Here is a 17,118-nt window from a genome sequence, read left to right as displayed (position 1 = left end):
TGTAGAACTATCGTTAGGGTTGAAAGCTAGGGAAGGGGAGGGGAAGAGGTCTGCTAAAGGGATTGGGATTGGTAGAGTTAGGGTTTGGGGATGGCGAAGAATATTTCTGCTGCAAGCTAAGGAAGGGGAGAAAGATGGAGAAGTGGTAGGAGATGGGGGTTTGTTACTTGATGCCTGTTGAAGACACTTGAAGAATTGTTGAAGGACCAGTGATTAGAGGTTCCAATGGCTTTTGAATGCTTTTTAGTGGTTGCTTGTAGAAGGGATGAGGGCTGAAGAATTTGAAATAGCAGTAAACAATATACAATATCAGCCTTGGGCTTCCTTCCTTGGGAACCCATGACTCCACTCAAGTCTTCCTTCAACTCTATTCATTATTCATTCTGAAACTGTTTTGTGTACAACATAGTTGTCATGGCGACGAGGCAATGCGAGGCGGTTTAGGCTAGTTGAGGCGATGAGCGACAAGGCGCTCGCCCTTTGAGGCGCTTTTGAGGCGTTTTAAGTGAAAATTTTAGTGTACATCTCATACACTATAATTCATTATAAATCTATCATATCTTATATAATAAAAAAACTAATATTAGCCTACCTCAAGTCATCCAACATACTACAAACCACACATAGTAGGTCCTAAATAAATTCCAAGTATCATACTATCATTAACAATTGAATTTAAGGATCAAGATATGATAAAATGGGACTAAATAGTAAACACATAGATCCGTAAGCAAAACAAGTAGACAACATACCTTCATTAAACGTCACCAACACCAGCACCACCTATAACTCCACCTCCACCAGCACCTACAGCTCCACCTCCTCTACATTGTTGAGCTCTAGCCAAATATCCTCACAAGTAAAAGAAGAAAATGAAACAAAGCATATAGCCAAATATCTAAATAGATTTTTTTTAAATATTTAAGCAAACAATCCCATTTATATCTAAAATGTAAAGTCCAAATCCCAATAATAACAAAACATCCATATCCAAAATTCCCAATAAAAATCCACCATCCATATCCCAAATTTCCAATAGAAAAGTATAAGTCAACTATTATAATCATCATCAAGCAAATTGGTAGCAAGTGGGAGATCTTCTTGAAGTTGTTGTTGCTCCAAAGAGTTACTTGTCCTAGACCTCAAACCATAATCATCTGAAATGTTCTCATCATCATTCAAATCTTCCACTTTTTCTATGTCTCCATCAGACTCAGAGTCATGTTCCTCAACCACCCTCTCCAAAGACTTGTGACGTGAGTAACATATATTAACTCCAATGGATGTTGATTCACTTGGTTGAATCTGTGGAATGAAATCTATGGATTCATTTTGAAAACTATTTGGTTATTTAGAATCTGTGGATTTGAAACCTATAGATTCATGTTGAAAAACTGTTTGGTTATCTGAATCCATGGATTTTAAAATGGATAATTTTCATATGGACCCCTGGGGTTTGGTCTAGGTCACTTTTAGTCCACATTAAGTTTTCTTTTGCATTTGGCTCCCCTGTGGTTTCAAGAAATGATTAAATAAGGACAAGCTTAACAGAAACCGTTAGTTTAATAATTTGTGTCGAAAATACCCTCTCTTTTTTCCAATTTTAAGGGGGTTATATTGCTTTTTGTTGAAGTTGACATCAAAATTGGTTGACTTAGACGGATGCAAGTGCACAAATATACATCCTGGTCAACTGATTGTAATGTAATATTATTCCTTCTTTGGAACTGCAATGCCAAGTCCTAATAGATAAGCATCAGTATCCAGTCATTGTCAATGCCTTAGCTATACATATGTTGCCTCAAGTCTTCTCCACCAAGAAACCTAAAAGTTTCCTACTAACTTGGCTATGCTGGAGGACGTTTGTTTGGGCTAATTTGACGTTTTTTCTTCTTCTTTTTTAACCAGTAATTTGAAGTTGCATAGGTGACAACTTTCCTCATATGAAGTTTGAATACAACAAAGTGCAAGGTGAAATGAACGCAAAAGAGAGCAGGCATAGAAGTGGCACGGAGAGGGTAAAGTTAGAATCATGAAAAACAAAGTACTTCAATAAGCTAGTAATATTGTTCAACCTTGGAACTTCATAACTGTTGGTACATTTCTCATCAATACCAAACAATGAAATTACAGAAATCCTGAATGGGTTATCAAGAGTTCAATAACACACTGGATATATTCTCAAGGCTGCTTGTAAGTTGTGACAGCAGCAAGCAACTGGAACTCGATAGAAAAACTTAAGACACAAGTCGGTTGATCGTTGACATTTGCAGTAAAAGGTTGTTTTTGGTTCAAGAATGTGAGGAAACACAAATATACTGTAAATCCTCCAAGGAGGCAAAAAAGGATTTAATCAGCATCTTGCATTCCTTCAAAGGCCTTTAAACTGTTCAATCAGTCCAGTCAACAGTCCATTTCTCCAGTGCACTGGCAGAAGACACAAAAGCTCTTTTCGAAAATTCAATGTCATTCTGGATTACTGCACCGGGGTAGAGTACAGGAGAAAACATTACAGATGAAGCATGGAAGCATTAGAATAGTCAAATTGCACCAAGAATGGTAACCACCTGATGAAATCAAGAAGCCAATGACAAATTGAATGTATCGATTACAGTGTTTTCTTAAAGATTGGAGCTCATCTGTTACATACGGGTACATAAGCAAAACATAGTTGCATTCTTGTAGAACTTTGAAGATTAAAAGAAACAGCACTGATATTGAGCAATAAATCCATATAATATGGTATGTTGATCAAAATTTCAAGAGCTTTGTTTACAATGTGCCAATGAAAAATATGTTACATTCAAAAGTTCCAAATTTAACCAGAACAGAAAGGCATTATGCCACACCTCACAATGAAAGCAGGGTAGATGCACTTTTTTTCCATCACCAATGGTCTAAGTGATAGAAAATATCCTGCATCAGAACTTTGCAATGGTGGGAGACAAACGTGTATTTTTCTCCACCGAAGTAGTCAGAACCTGCTAAAGAACAGCATCAATGGTTGTCTCACATACAGATTCTGCGCCTTTTTTTCGGTTGTGTTGATTGGGATTGTGATTCTGCCATCTAACAAACAAAAAACCATTATGGTAGATTAATAGATCAGTCATACAAAACAAATCTCAAATTTGCAAGTGCTATATACATAAATAAAGGAAGGGTGTCATTTCAAATGGGGGATAGAGAGAGGGTCTTCACTGTGAATGTGTAGCTTACTGTCCCTCATGGCCTCATAGATGCATGAAAGATTAATTTGTACACAGTACAAATATTTAATTAATCCCACAATCCTTTCACTGTGTCGACATGTGTGACTAAGTCAATAATGTTTTCCTCTATGGAGTTTAAGCTCTGTCCTAAAATTTGAGCATCCACAGTTCCCATTTTCATTACCGGTTGACATAGTGAGTCGGCTTGTTGTCCACAGCCTGTCAATACAACCCTATCTTTTTCAACTAATGAAAATTGACAGTTCCTTCTACTTTCTGTTAAAAAATATGGTGAGATACAGAGGACATAATTTCAGTCACTGTGGTTTTAGGTTCAGGTTTAGTTTCAGACATGGTAATACTACTTTTAGTCCACACAAGGGAAACCCAACCCTTCTTTTGTCCAGGAAAATAATAGCACAAACAAATCTGGAAAAAGAGCACAGCAATAGAAAAACAATGCAGCAATTAAAATGTCTTCTTTTCCGATTAACCAATAACACTTAGCCACAAAAATAATGTCTGATATACTGTGGCAGCAGTAGGAATGTGTTTAAAACAGAATTTCACTAGAAATTAAATCCCAAATACTGTGGAAGCAGTAGAAGTGTGTTCAACACGGACCTCTGAACACCCCAATAAAAAAAGATGCCTAACAGCAGCAATGTCAATCCACCAAAACTAATAATCATGCCTGGTAATCTCAAATAACAGAGGAGCAGCAACAACAGTATCCTTTTCCGGTCAACAGAAACAGATACAAGGGCCAGTTCTAAGACTTAATAACAATGAAGGATTTCAAACTAAAGGTGCCATAGCCTTGTCACAAAACTTCCGTTCTCCTAATCAACACCATGTATCAAAAAAAAAAAAAAAAGAGAAAGAAACACAATGTAGATAGAACTCATTGTATACCTATTGCTCTGAAACATCATATTGTTTCATCTAGCACTCCACAGCAGAAAAAACATGCATCTCTCTCTTGCTCAAACTTCAAATATTCTTTTGTCACAAATTCTTTTATTACCTAGTCAAGTCTACAATAAAAGGTTGAAGTCATAAGTTTGGGTTCCTTCACTGTGCATTCAAAAGGTTCTTTTGTCACAAAAATCTCCATAGCCAACCATGGGATTGAGTATTAGCATAGTATAGGCAATGGTGGTCAATGCATTAAGCATATACTCTTCCAATGTTGGAATGTATTCTTCATTAAACAGATTTGCCTTGCTAAAGTAGCTTCTAATTTCTCTTTTCATCTGAAGTACGAGGCAAAACAAACACAATTTTGTGGCATACTTGCTGGTACAGGGACTGTTCACTGTAGTACATTGAAGTCTAGTTTTTCAAGCTTAAGATGACACACATTCTTTTTCTTTTTGGTAAACAGAGACGTAGTGCCTAGCTTCTATCCCTGGGAAGCCCATGTGGAGGGGTTCTTTACAAGGCATGCATCCATCACTTGTGTTTGCAATAGAATGATGGGGCCATAGGTTATCATCAGCGACAACAACTGGTGTTTTCAGGCAGCTGATCCGTGGTAGATCTGCTATTATTCAACACTAGAGATAGACTCACTGATATTCAAAAGGATACAACTAATAAACAAAGAACACAACATGTAAAACAGATAACAAATTGAATCTGCATTTGACCAGAAAAATGGTTTTTTTTTTTCCTCCTTGCTTACCCAGATATCAATCTTGTGCCTTCTGCTTTATAGTGATAACAAAAAAGAAATTGACAAGGTTGGAAACTAAGTAGCAACTTATGGGACTCAGTCCAATTGCCAAACTTCCACTTAAATCACTCCAGGAATGGTGTTAGATGTTTTTTTTTGAAGAACGAGTTGAGAGCGTAAGTCATTTGTTTTTCCTGCAGTAGGAAACTAGTAATATTTAAAAGATCAATTATGTCCGATGGTCGAAGTACCCTCAAGAGAAACTATAGTTGATTCTATGACCAGAGAAATGCCAGAGACACAACAGCAGCCTCTGAGAGTGGTCTGCATCCACTAGTTTAATAGTGCAAAAAGTTAAATGGCCATGAAGACATCATATTATTACTTTGAAGAGTAACAAATCATGGCATAAGATCAACAATGTCTGGACAAATGAAAATCAACTTGGAAATTCAATTGACCTTTTTCTAACTACAAAAATGCTGCAACAACTGTCCCTCCCAGTTCATTCATAAACTTCCTCCTTGATGGCATTTGACGACTGTGGAAAACTGTATCATATTTTAAGGTTTCTAGTTCTGAATTGTGGATCGCATATTGTTGTACATAAATATGGCAAAGATCAACACATGAAAGTTCATTTATAGCTTCTTTTTTCAAGGGTTCATAATACCATAAAAAACACTTATATAGTCTTAATGTAATTGTATATTTAAGTTCCTGTGCTTGTAAGAGGCCGATTTCCTTTCTCCCCATGAGAGGCTGATTTCTTTTCCCCCAAAATATTCTGAAGGACAGCCCCACCCACCCCCAAAGGTCCAATGAGAAGAAAAAAAAAGTAAATAACAAATAAATAAATCCCAAAAGAAATAAAAACTAGGAGACCCTACATATGAATATTATTATGCATATCATACTTGAGATAGATAACCTGAACATTGACCAGAGCAGAAACTGATTCATTCCTTTTTCACATCAAATATGATATGCATGACAATATTTGTTGCTGGAACCAGGTCTGCCCTGGTTCATTCTTTTTTCCTTTTCTCGTATAGTAGCCGAGTGCCATTGGGTGAATGAAAATGGTGTTCCTATTTTATCACTAGGTGATTCATGTGAAAAATAAAGCAAATTAAGCTCTTGTTGCTGGGGAAAACGAGATCAAATTCAATTCTTCTTTCACTAAAGAACAATAGAGGCATTAACCATTGCATTTGTTCAACCTAGCAAATGGTGAAAGATACAGAATAAACAGAATTATACTCAAGCATTTTGTACCTCTGATTTGCTCAAAATTTATAAACTTGAAAAACAGGAAGGAGAAGAAGACAGAAGACAGAGAAGAAGCACAGTTTGTACCTTCGATATGCTCGAAGAAATAACTCGTTTTGTGCCTTCGGTCCAAGAATAAACTCCTTATTCTCCAAAACCCTATAGGAGAAAATACATCAGATAAATAGAAAACAAAATATGAAAAATAGAAGATGAAGAACAACAACTAAACCCTACCAGAGATAAAACACCAGAGAAATAGAAGAACGAAGCACCTTCGACTCAGTTTTAAACGTCACCTTCAAGCTTCAAAGAATGAAGCACCTTCGACCAACACCTTCTCCTTTGGTCCTCCGAAACTCTACCGTGAGAAAAAAAAAAAAAACTCAGACAAACTGGAAGAAATGTTGAACACCAACATCAAAAGAACACAACTCACCTTCAAGAGTCGAAGACTGTTCGCGTGCTGTCGAGAGAGACGACTGCTCGAGAGAGAAGACAGAGAAACTGCTCGAGAGAGAAGTTGTCGTTCGAGTGTCGTTCGACTCGTTCCGTCAAACGTGAATCCGCTCATTCAAGCCCTTTTATAGGTAGAGTTCATTTCACTCATTTCACCCAAAACCCATAACTCAACACAGTCACGTTTTTACCCTATATTTTGAAATGGCTGGATTCATGAGCCGCCCCATGTTTTCCAACCAAACAGGGTAAAAAAACTGATTCATGAATCCAATGATTTGAAATCCCTGGATTCATACAACCAAACAGGCCCTAAGATCAGTTGAATTCTGATCATGAGGTCCAACACCCTCCTCATCCCCTCCATCATCATCATCATCGTCGTTGTCGGACTAGAGAATCAAATCCTTACTCTAAGTGGATGCATTGGGGTGTGGCATGAGCGGACGGGCGGGCGCTGCATGTGCACTCCCCCCTGGGCTATAAAATCTACCACATCAACCCGCATCTCCTCTGGCAATTTGTCTCTGGGACAACCTCCCTCCTCATCCAGCAAGGGCTCTCCATAGTCCCTAATCCAGTTAACTGCTGGGTTATCATCATCATCCATCTCAAATATGTCGGCCAACTTGATGTTGTTACTCTCTTTGTCCATCCCCTGTCTAATATGATCCTCCCTTAGTCTCATATTATAGTGTAAGTAAACAAGGTCCTCTAGACGCTTATCACCCAATTGGTTGTGCTTCTTTGAGTGGATGAGGTTAAAGGTGCTCCAAATTTGCTCACAAGCAATGGTAGAACATGTCTGGGAGAACACTTTGCTTACAATCTTACTTAAGTGTGGTGAGTCACGTTTAAATTGCAACCACCATTCAACTGCAACAAAGATAGACTCAAAGTTATTTCAATACTTAAATAAGTAAGTTAAAGATAGAATATAATTAATTAAACATATAAAGAATTAAATTACCCCCAGGGGCAGATTCTCGTCCAGTTGTCCCGATACAACCACAAAATGACCGAAGCTCCCAGTGGCATCCCTAAATGCCCTTATTTAATATATAAAGAAAAAAAACCAATAACTAGGTTAATACTTAATAACTTAGTATAAAACTATGAACTATGAATATTAAATCACGATCTCACCTCTATAAGGATGATTGCTTGTTTAGATGAATCTGGTTCCAACCTCTCCACTACAGTTTGGATGGCATCCATCAAATCTTGCCTCATCCCAAGATTGTCTTTGTAATGGTACTTGTGATTTAAATAGTATATTGTGTAAGAAAAAACAAAAATGAGAGGGAATAGTCAATACTTAATTGTGTGATAACATAATAAAAATTAAATTGATTCCTAGACATAACAACTCACCAGCCTCATGTAGTGTTTGCTGCAACATAAACTCCCTTCTAACTTAGATGATGTCGCGGATTTTCTTATTGACCTATGGGTAGACTTGAGCAACTTGTTTCTTTATCCTATCTACTGTAACCCATATGTGTGGATCTACCATCCTCAATACATGCACCACAGGCTCAAGCATCTTCACCATTGACCTCACATTATTCCAGAAACTGTCATCGAGTATGGTCAATTGTGCTCTCCTTCTTCCTATAGATGAAGAACCCTCCCAGTTAAACCACTGCTCTAATGCAAACATGCTCCTAAAGCCAATCTTCATATTGTCAAAGCTCTGCAGTGCTATCCAATTGATAGCAAATCTAGTTATGCTTGTCCTCACTAAGTCATCCTGACACTTGTCACTCATCATCTTTAATGCATAGGTGTGGTTATAGATGAAGGTGCTAACTTGTCGGACTTGCTCCACGATCTTCTTGACAAGCTTGACCTTTCCCTTGTCCTTTAGCTTTAAGTCAATGTAGTGAGCAGCATATGGAGTCCAAAAGAGCTTATATTTGTCCATCAAGAATCAATACAAAGTCATAAAATGTACATGTAATGTAAATTTGTAATATATGTATTTAAAAATGAAAATTAGTACTAAAAGTAGAAGCATGTTTTGATAGTTGGGGTTCCCCTGCTCCTTCAACCCATCTTTCTTGTAGTTGGAGCCATTTAGTAGTCACAATTTGGATCTCATTTTCGACTCCAACCTCCTTTGCCACTTGCTTTAATAATTTATAAATGTATTTTGCATCCTTCTTCTTATTGGATACGTCTACTGACTTAAGTAACACTGTCCTCCATCACAATTCAACTTGAAATTGATGATGGACTGTCTAGTGAGACCAATCCAACCATCTGACATCACAGTCACTCCATAATAAGCCGACATGAGCTTTAATTCATCAATGTACTCATTCAAGTCCTCTTTATGCTTAGGCAAATAGACATTATATATCTCATATAAAGTGGGCCCTGTACACGACTCCCAGCCTTGCCTATCTCCTTAATCATATCCCTATAATAGGGCCCTTGGGTTGTATGTGTTGGAATACTATGGTACATAGCCCTTTTGGAGAAAGCCATCCCCCACTTTCTCCTTTACACTCCACCACAAGTGCTTCAACTTTCTCTACTTGTGCTCAGGCCTCCTAAATAGGACTGGGTCATTATGAAGAATCTCAAGATCCGGATTTGTAGGATGTGCTGACGAAGCTCGACCCCTTGTTGGGGCTCGTGGGATAGAAATCTCCTCCCTCATACTCTGACTCCTCATAGGGACTTGGGAGCTGCGTGTGCCTCCCATACTGACTTGCTCTCTAGAGGACTCACAACCCATAGCCCTTTGTTGCCTCGTAATGTCATCAACCCTCGCCTGCTCTCTACTCATCATCATTGCCCTCCTGATCTGTTCGGACTCTGGGTCAGGGTCACATCCATACTCTCTTGGCTCCTCTAGATCAAAATTCTGCTCTCCTAGCTCTGGAAGGTCATCTAGGCATGCATCCTCGAACTCCTTCCTCTGTGTTCTCTTTTCTTTCCTCTTTTGCTTTCCCCTAGCCAAGTATGAGGCCATTGCCTTCTTGACCTCTCAGGGTACGTTTAGACATCCTGCTACATCCTTGTTTCCCCCAAGCTAGATGCACCTTCAGTCTAGTGGTCCCACCTCTTCCTATTTGTTTCTTAATTACACTTGCTCTTCTTCCTATTAGCTATCAGTGGCCTCCCGTGTTGCGAAGCTATGTCTGATATCTTTAAAAGAGAGTGTCTGATACAAAAAATACACACTAACACTAAGTATTTTAAAAAGCTCCACAATATGCTCCAAAAATTACATACATGCTTCTAATAACAATCTCCTATTTTTAAATATGAAAAGAAACTAAATAAGTATTTTTTTAATGTCTAAATAATTTAAAAATCATATAAAATACACACTAATTATCTTGAAAAGCTCTACAGCATGCTCCAAAAATTACATACATGCTTCCACTAATACTCTCCTATTTTTAAATTTAAAACAAAATTAATTAGTATTTTTTAATATTTAAATATTTTTAAAATTATATATATATATATATATATATATATATATATATATATATATAAAATATATATTAAATATAGTAAAAATAGATAATTAACAGAAAAAAATTGAATCGACACCATCATAGCAATATGGTGTCTCACATACATTAATTTGAAGCTCATACATCTACTATCCAAGTATACGTATGCATTTTTAGCAATATATATAATTTATAAAATAATTTTTAATAACAGAAAAATAAAAAAATACTAGGAAGAACCAAAAATTATTTTTGACACAAAAAATTCATAGATCAACACTCTAGACTAGACATATTTTAATTTGAAAACAATCTACGTTTATTTGAGCCATAAACAAAACAAAAATAAATGATGGAGAACTTTGTTAACTCACCTTGTTTGATTCTCAAAAACCCAACAATGGAGGAGCAAGATTAGAGAAGGAATGCAAAAGGAGTTGCTAAAATGGGGGTAGAATGCAAGAAAAATGAGAAAAAAGGTTGAAACTAGTGCTGGTGGAAAGGCTCGAAATTGGTGGAACATGCATTATTACTCAGGTTCCGCTCGAAATAGAGAGGATTTATAACATAAAAAGTGTTGTTTCATAAGAGTACGAATTTTCATGTCGTTTTGACCGAAATTTCGTGTCTTTTCGGTCAAAACCTACAACTTTTCCCAAAGTTTTGGTTTTTCGTTTCATTTTCCAAAAATGCAGGCAGGCATTTCAGTTGAAATTTTGACCGAATTTCTTCCATGATCTGCTGAACCAAGCCTTTGGTGAGTGCTTGAAACCATAGATAGATTTCCATAATTTGCAAACCTACCTAGCTGTGGCTGAGGAGGAATGACCATAAACTTCTTCCTTGGGCTTACCATTTACGAAAACATGTCTTCACATCATGTTGTTGGAAACTCCATCGGTTTGCATGTCTCAGCTTAAGATAGCAGTGGTCCAATATGGTTCATTTTTGCAACAGTGGCAATTCTGTCCCTTATAATTGATCTTCTTAAGTCTGGTGAATCCCTCACAGCCAGTCTTTGCTTATAAATCTTAATTGTGTCATCTTCCTCTGCTTTAGTGAATACCTTTTCAAAGCCAACAACCTTTTTCCCTTTAGGATGATGGTCCAGTGTATGCAGATCACAGGAGGATCTGTTGTGGTGGGTTTAATGGGGAGTATTGAAGAGCAAAGTAAGAACTGATAAGGTGCTGTCTGGAAAAATAGTATCCCCTACCCGTGATTGATAGTTTAAAAGAAATAAGAGAAGAGAGGGAAAAAGAAGGGGAAAGCATTGGGGAAGAAGGGAGAAGGAAGGTCTCCGAGAACCATTGTTATTGTACCATGCTTGGCACGAATCTATTCAAGATCCAAGTTTCAGATCTTTAGCTCTGATTGTGTCACTTAGTTCTTCACAATTTTGTTCTAGAATCTGGGTTTGAATTTTGACCATAAATTCTATTCGAACTCTTTAAGACTGCAAAGCATTAATCAGTTGGGTATATTGTTCACTAAAGCTGAACATGGAATTTTAGTTTCTGGTTGTTCTTGGCTTTTCCCATAATCAGAGGAAGCCCCTGGGGGTGGTGCGGGGAGTTAGATTAACTGCATAGGGGGATGGGATCTGCAGGGGCATCCCATAGAGGAGGAAGAAGGAAGAAATTTCTAGAAAATAATGACAATCCGTGAGGAGATTTTGTTAATGGGTCATGTAGGGTAGTTTAGTCATTAAAAAAAACCAAGGGAGGAGACTTTCACCAATGTTCCAATGCTGTCTTGTTCTCCACCTCCTCCTTTCCTGTGTCTCCTTTGATTTCTTTATTGCCTTTTTCTAACTAGGGCATTGGCTTCCTCTTCTCTGATTTCCTTGTTGTGGCCTATACTCCCTTGCTTCTTGACACTGTACGTTTGCTTCTGCTTATCCCTCTTCCGGAGTAGTAGAGTAGATCCAATCACCTGCATTAGAACATTCACCTTGGCGGTAAGATCACCTAATTGAGCCTGCAGGGCCTCCACCATCCCCATGTGTTCTCATCAAGGGCTTCAACAGTAGTAGCCATCCTTCGGTAATCATTTGAACAGGAATCCCTTCTGTCCCCAAGCTGTGCCACTTCTGCTCGTGCTGTTGTGTTGTTTGGTTGTAGAGGCACTTGTTCCCTTTGTTATCCTACAAGATTTTACAAGATTTTTTCAGAGGTAGAAGTTTTCTTTTTTGGGGGCATTAGAGGCAAAAAAATTTGTATTGAAGTTTAAGTAAATTCACTGTAAGTTAGGGGAGTGGAAATTTTCCTGTGAAACAATAATCTCCTCTCTCTCCCTCTTCCCCAGTCCTCAGTAGGATTCTGCAAATATCTTGTTGCTAGACCAAAAATTGTGCTATAGCCTTTATATTATGTTTGATGGTCTTTGCTTCAAATAGAGCTAATTGGAAGGCAGGGTCCAGTTGCTGAACACATTTAGTTGGGATGAGGCTTGTTCTTCTTGTTGTAGTCTTTGCTTCATGACTTCATCATGATAAAATGTTCTTATGATATATATATATATATATATATATATATATATATATATAGGTTTTTGGTAGTTTACATCTTTTGCCCTGTGTTTTGGAGACACTATTTTAAATTTGCATTTGTTTTCTTCAGCCACTTGGGAGGTCCGTTCCTTCTCCTTCAGCAACTGGAACTACTTCCTTTGATAATACCACTACGTCTCCATTGCCATATGCCAACTCACCTAGATCTGGCACAAGCATGATGAACACACCTTCTCCTCAGCAACAGGTACAACAGCAACAGCAGCAACAGAGGCAGAAAATGATGCAATTACTTCCAAATCAACAACAGCAGCAGCTCCTCGCTCAACAACAGTTCAGACAATCTTCATCACCCGGACTGTCGCAGGTGCGTTTTTATTTTTTCGTTAATTATGAGACTGATGGAAAGAAAATCTCAAAATCTGTTTTGTAATCCTCAGAAAATGAGATACAAGAATCAAATGGAAGTTTTACAAAGAATCATTTTTTGAGAGATCAATCATGTGGGATCATGGTAATTAAAAGAAAAGGCGCATTGGTTTTTTTTATGTGCTGATATTAGCTCTCACCTTTTAAACTCCACTGAATTCAAGTATATTTTTTTGTCTCTAAAGTGTCCTTTTCTGCCAATTGGATTTCCTTGCTTGAATACTGATATTTTTTTTTCTCCAATTATTTTTTTTGGTTGGGGGGGGGGTGGTTGGAAGTTTTTCTGTTACAGCGGATGTTATCTGTTATGTGTTTCTGTGTACTTTGGTGATAATTTGGCCGTGTGTTTGTTTTGTCATATATGAAATTGGCAAAATTGTTCAAACGTGGGTGAACAGTTTTTGTCTTTCTCACCCCATTAAGTTTGGATAAAGGCTGGGTTGTTGATTTATTCAAACGTGGGGGATGTATGTAGACATAAACCATACATAAATCATGGTTTTGTCGGATGTTCCTATGCAGTCTAATGTAGGAGTCAGTTCAAATAAGAACCATTCCACATCAAGATCAATGTCAGTGCTCCACTTAAGGATCAATGTACTGATTTTCTCCAGCTTTCATGTAACAATGGAACATCAATTCCAGTGGCTTATTCAGTATTTTGAAAAGTCTTTAGTGTTTCATCAAATTTCATGGCAGAACTCTCACCATTTGATTTTCATTTTACAGAGCAATTTCTATCATCCAACTGGCATGCTCTAATCTTAATGGAAGGGAATAGAGACACTGTCATATGATTACCACAGCAGTAGGATAATAGAAAAAATAGAAGAAGATTGAAGCTGTATAATCTAGATTATGCCTTTCGCTTCCCTTGGGGTTCTCACTCATGCCCGGTCACCATTACTGCATCTCAGAGCTATATGGTTGTAAACATGGTGGGGGTTAAAAAAACCGAGATCTTGATTGAGATGGCGAGATCTCGGTCGAGATATACCAATTTTCTGGCGTAAACTTGGTGGCCCATCTTGGTAGGTTTTAGGGCCCTGGTTGGGCTGAAATTAGTATTTGGCCTATTTAAGGCCTTTCAAATACACTGGTGGCCTTGGATTTGTGAGAAAGTAACCTTGAGTATGTCTTCTAATTGACCCTATGTGTAAAACCGAAATGCTGTGAAATGCAAGGTTAGACAAAACTGTAATGTAGAAATATCAAGTAATTCAAGTTATCAACCATCAAGTATCAAATACATTACACATCAAACTATCAAAGAACTGAAATGTCTTCAAATTTTACAACCATAAGAAGTTTTAGTAAGTCATAAATCATAATCCATAAGTTCACAATAGTACAATAGTAACAAGATTACAAGACAACGAGAGTATCACTCAACATTTTGCATCAACTGATTCTTAACAGTAGCCACATATGACTCCCAAGTCAATTCATCACTGTAGTATGTCACATATCGGTTTATGTGGGACTGATATGTCTTTATTTAAGAACAAAGAAGAAATTTCGGTCCTTGCAAAAGTTCGAATTTTGAGGTTTTCGACCAAAACTGGACATTTTTTATGACTCTTGGAACCTCAATTTTGGGCCTCATATGCACTCAAATTGATTTGAATTCTTGCATATTACCTATTTCAAGCATAATAAACACTATAGAACTACTAGTTTACTAAAAAACCACTGAAAATGTAACATCCAATTTTCCAAGTATATGGTACATCAGAGAAGAAGCGAGAATGTTATTAATTACCTGTTTATTCTATTCATCTCCCTTTTCCGTCTGCACCCCATACAAATGACAATACAAGTCCTATGATGTTCGACCCATATGGTTTTGGACGTAGTCAACAACTGCATCTCTGTACATGGCCTCATCCACATGCATAAGATTTCCTGATGGTGGGAAGTTGTGAATCTCCAAACAAGAAACTAGTGGTGGTGGGCCTTATGGCTGTGTAATAGAGTGGAAGATCTGCTCAACAAATGAAAGAGCACCCTGGCTCTCAGGAGAAGGATAAGGTCCATAATGATAAGGTCCCAGTGGCCTGACTCGATAGGTGACAGTAGGAGGGACATCATAAGCTCCATAGGCTGCTCCATTGGGGCCCGTGGGATAGGAATCTCCTCCCTGAATCTGATAGCCAGGAGGGACAGTGACACCGTCCATAACCATAAGTCGACTCGGTAGAACCAATACTCTCCACAACAGTATCATATGAGGACTCTGCAGGCCTATGCCATCTGGATCCTTTGGAGGTGAAGGAGTCTCTAGCATCATCAATGCTCATCGATCTCATTGATCCCACCAAGCTCTTGGCATCGGGTGGACGGTAGAACCCATATGATGGCATGTCCTCTGTGCTACAGCCGTGCTGTCTTCCCTTCCCCTTCCCTGAATATGTAGAGGAAACATTTTGGCCTCGAGATGCAGTTCCAGTATGGTCTGAATCCTGTGTCACATGGGTGAACTGACTCTCGCCCGTGAATCTCGGTGGTCGTCCTCCCCACCCTTAACTCTCACTTGGTGGTGGTGGTCTATCCCGAGGATTAGTTTAATCCTGATCACGAGGTCCAACACTCTCCTCATCCCCTCCATCATCACCGCCATAGTCATCATCACCACCATTGTTGTCATCGCCGGAGGCCTGAGTCACCTCATCCTCAGTGTCAAACCAGACAATCAAATCCTCACTCTGGATGGATGCACTAGGGTGTGGCACGAAGGGATGGGCGGGCTCTGCATGTGCACTCCCCTCCCTCGCCATGAAGTCCTCCACATCAACCCCCATCTCCTCTGCAATCTATCTACTGGGACGACCTCCCTCCTCATCCAACAATGGCTCTCCACTGTCCCTGATCCAGTCAACTACTGGGGTATCATCATCATCCATCTCAAATATATCGGCCAACTCGATATTGGTACTCTCTTTATCCATCCCCTGTCTAATATGATCCTCTCTGTCTCATATTATAGTGTATATAGACAAGGTCCTCTAGATGCTTGACACCTAATCAGTTGCGCCTCTTCGAGTGAATGAGGCTGAAGGTGCGCCAGTTTCGCTCACAACCAGTGGCAGAACATGTTTGGGAGAGCACTTTGCTTGCAATCAAACTCAAGTCGTGTGAATCACGTCCAAATTGCAACCACCACTAGCTGCAACAAACATAGACTCCAAGTCATTTTAATACTTAAATAACATTAAAGATAGAATATAATAATTAAATGTATAATGAAATAAATGAATGAACTTACCCGCAGGGGCTGATTCCCGTCTCGATACGGCCACTGAATGATCGAAGCTCCCAGTGGCATCCCTAAATGCCTTTATCTAATATATAAAGAGAAAAAACAATAACTACTTACTACTTACTACTTACTATATTAATGACTTAGTATAAAACTATGAATTGTGAATATCAAATTATTCAAATCACTATCTCACCTCCATAAGGATGATTGCTTGTTTAGTTGGATCCGGTTCCAACTTCTCCACTACAGTTTGGACGGCATCCATCAAATCTTGCCTCATCCCAAGATTGTCCTTGTAATGGTACTTGGGATTTAAATAGTATGTTGTGTAAGACAAAGTATGTCATAAAAGGGAATAGTTAATGCTTAAAAGTGTGATCACATAACATAATGAAAATTAAATTAAATACTATACTTAACAACTCACCAGCCTTATGTAGTGGATGCTGCAACATAGACTGCCATCTAAGTTCGATGATTTGGAGGACTCTCTTGTTGCCATGTGGGTGGACCTGAGCAACTTGCTGCTTCATCCTCTCTGCTACAGCAAATATGTGTGGTAGAGTAGGTTTTCTCTGCTGATCTACCATCCTCAACATGCACTACAGGGTCAAGCATCTTCACCACTATCCTCACATTGTGCCAGAAAGTCTCATTGAGTATGGTCAACTGTGCTCTCCTTCCTCCCACTAATGAAGAATCCTCCCAGTTAAGCCACTCCTCTGATGCAAACATGCTCCTAAGGGCCGTCTTCCTACTCTCAAAGCTCTGCTGTGCTATCCAATAGTAGCAAATCTGGTTATGCCTGGCCTCACTAA

General features: G+C 38.5%; 1 protein-coding gene across 5 annotated transcripts in view; it reads left to right on the top strand.

The window, feature by feature from the left end:
* Nucleotides 1-17,118, top strand: part of MED8 (mediator subunit 8) — a 91,684-nt gene that overhangs the window by 25,777 nt on the left and 48,789 nt on the right. For all 5 annotated transcript variants that reach the window (XM_089155948.1, XM_089155946.1, XM_089155947.1 and 2 more), the window contains exon 8: nt 12,719-12,976. In XM_089155948.1, coding sequence (XP_089012074.1) covers nt 12,719-12,976 — 258 coding nt within the window. The remainder of the gene's footprint in view (nt 1-12,718; nt 12,977-17,118) is intronic.

Source organism: Hakea prostrata, chromosome 5, assembly GCF_041222555.1.
Source record: "Hakea prostrata isolate BN-2017 chromosome 5, UWA_Hpros_2, whole genome shotgun sequence".
In the NCBI taxonomy this organism is placed as follows: Eukaryota; Viridiplantae; Streptophyta; class Magnoliopsida; order Proteales; family Proteaceae; genus Hakea; species Hakea prostrata.
The sequence above is the reverse complement of the archived record's forward strand: the minus strand, read 5'-3'. Positions and strand labels throughout refer to the sequence as shown.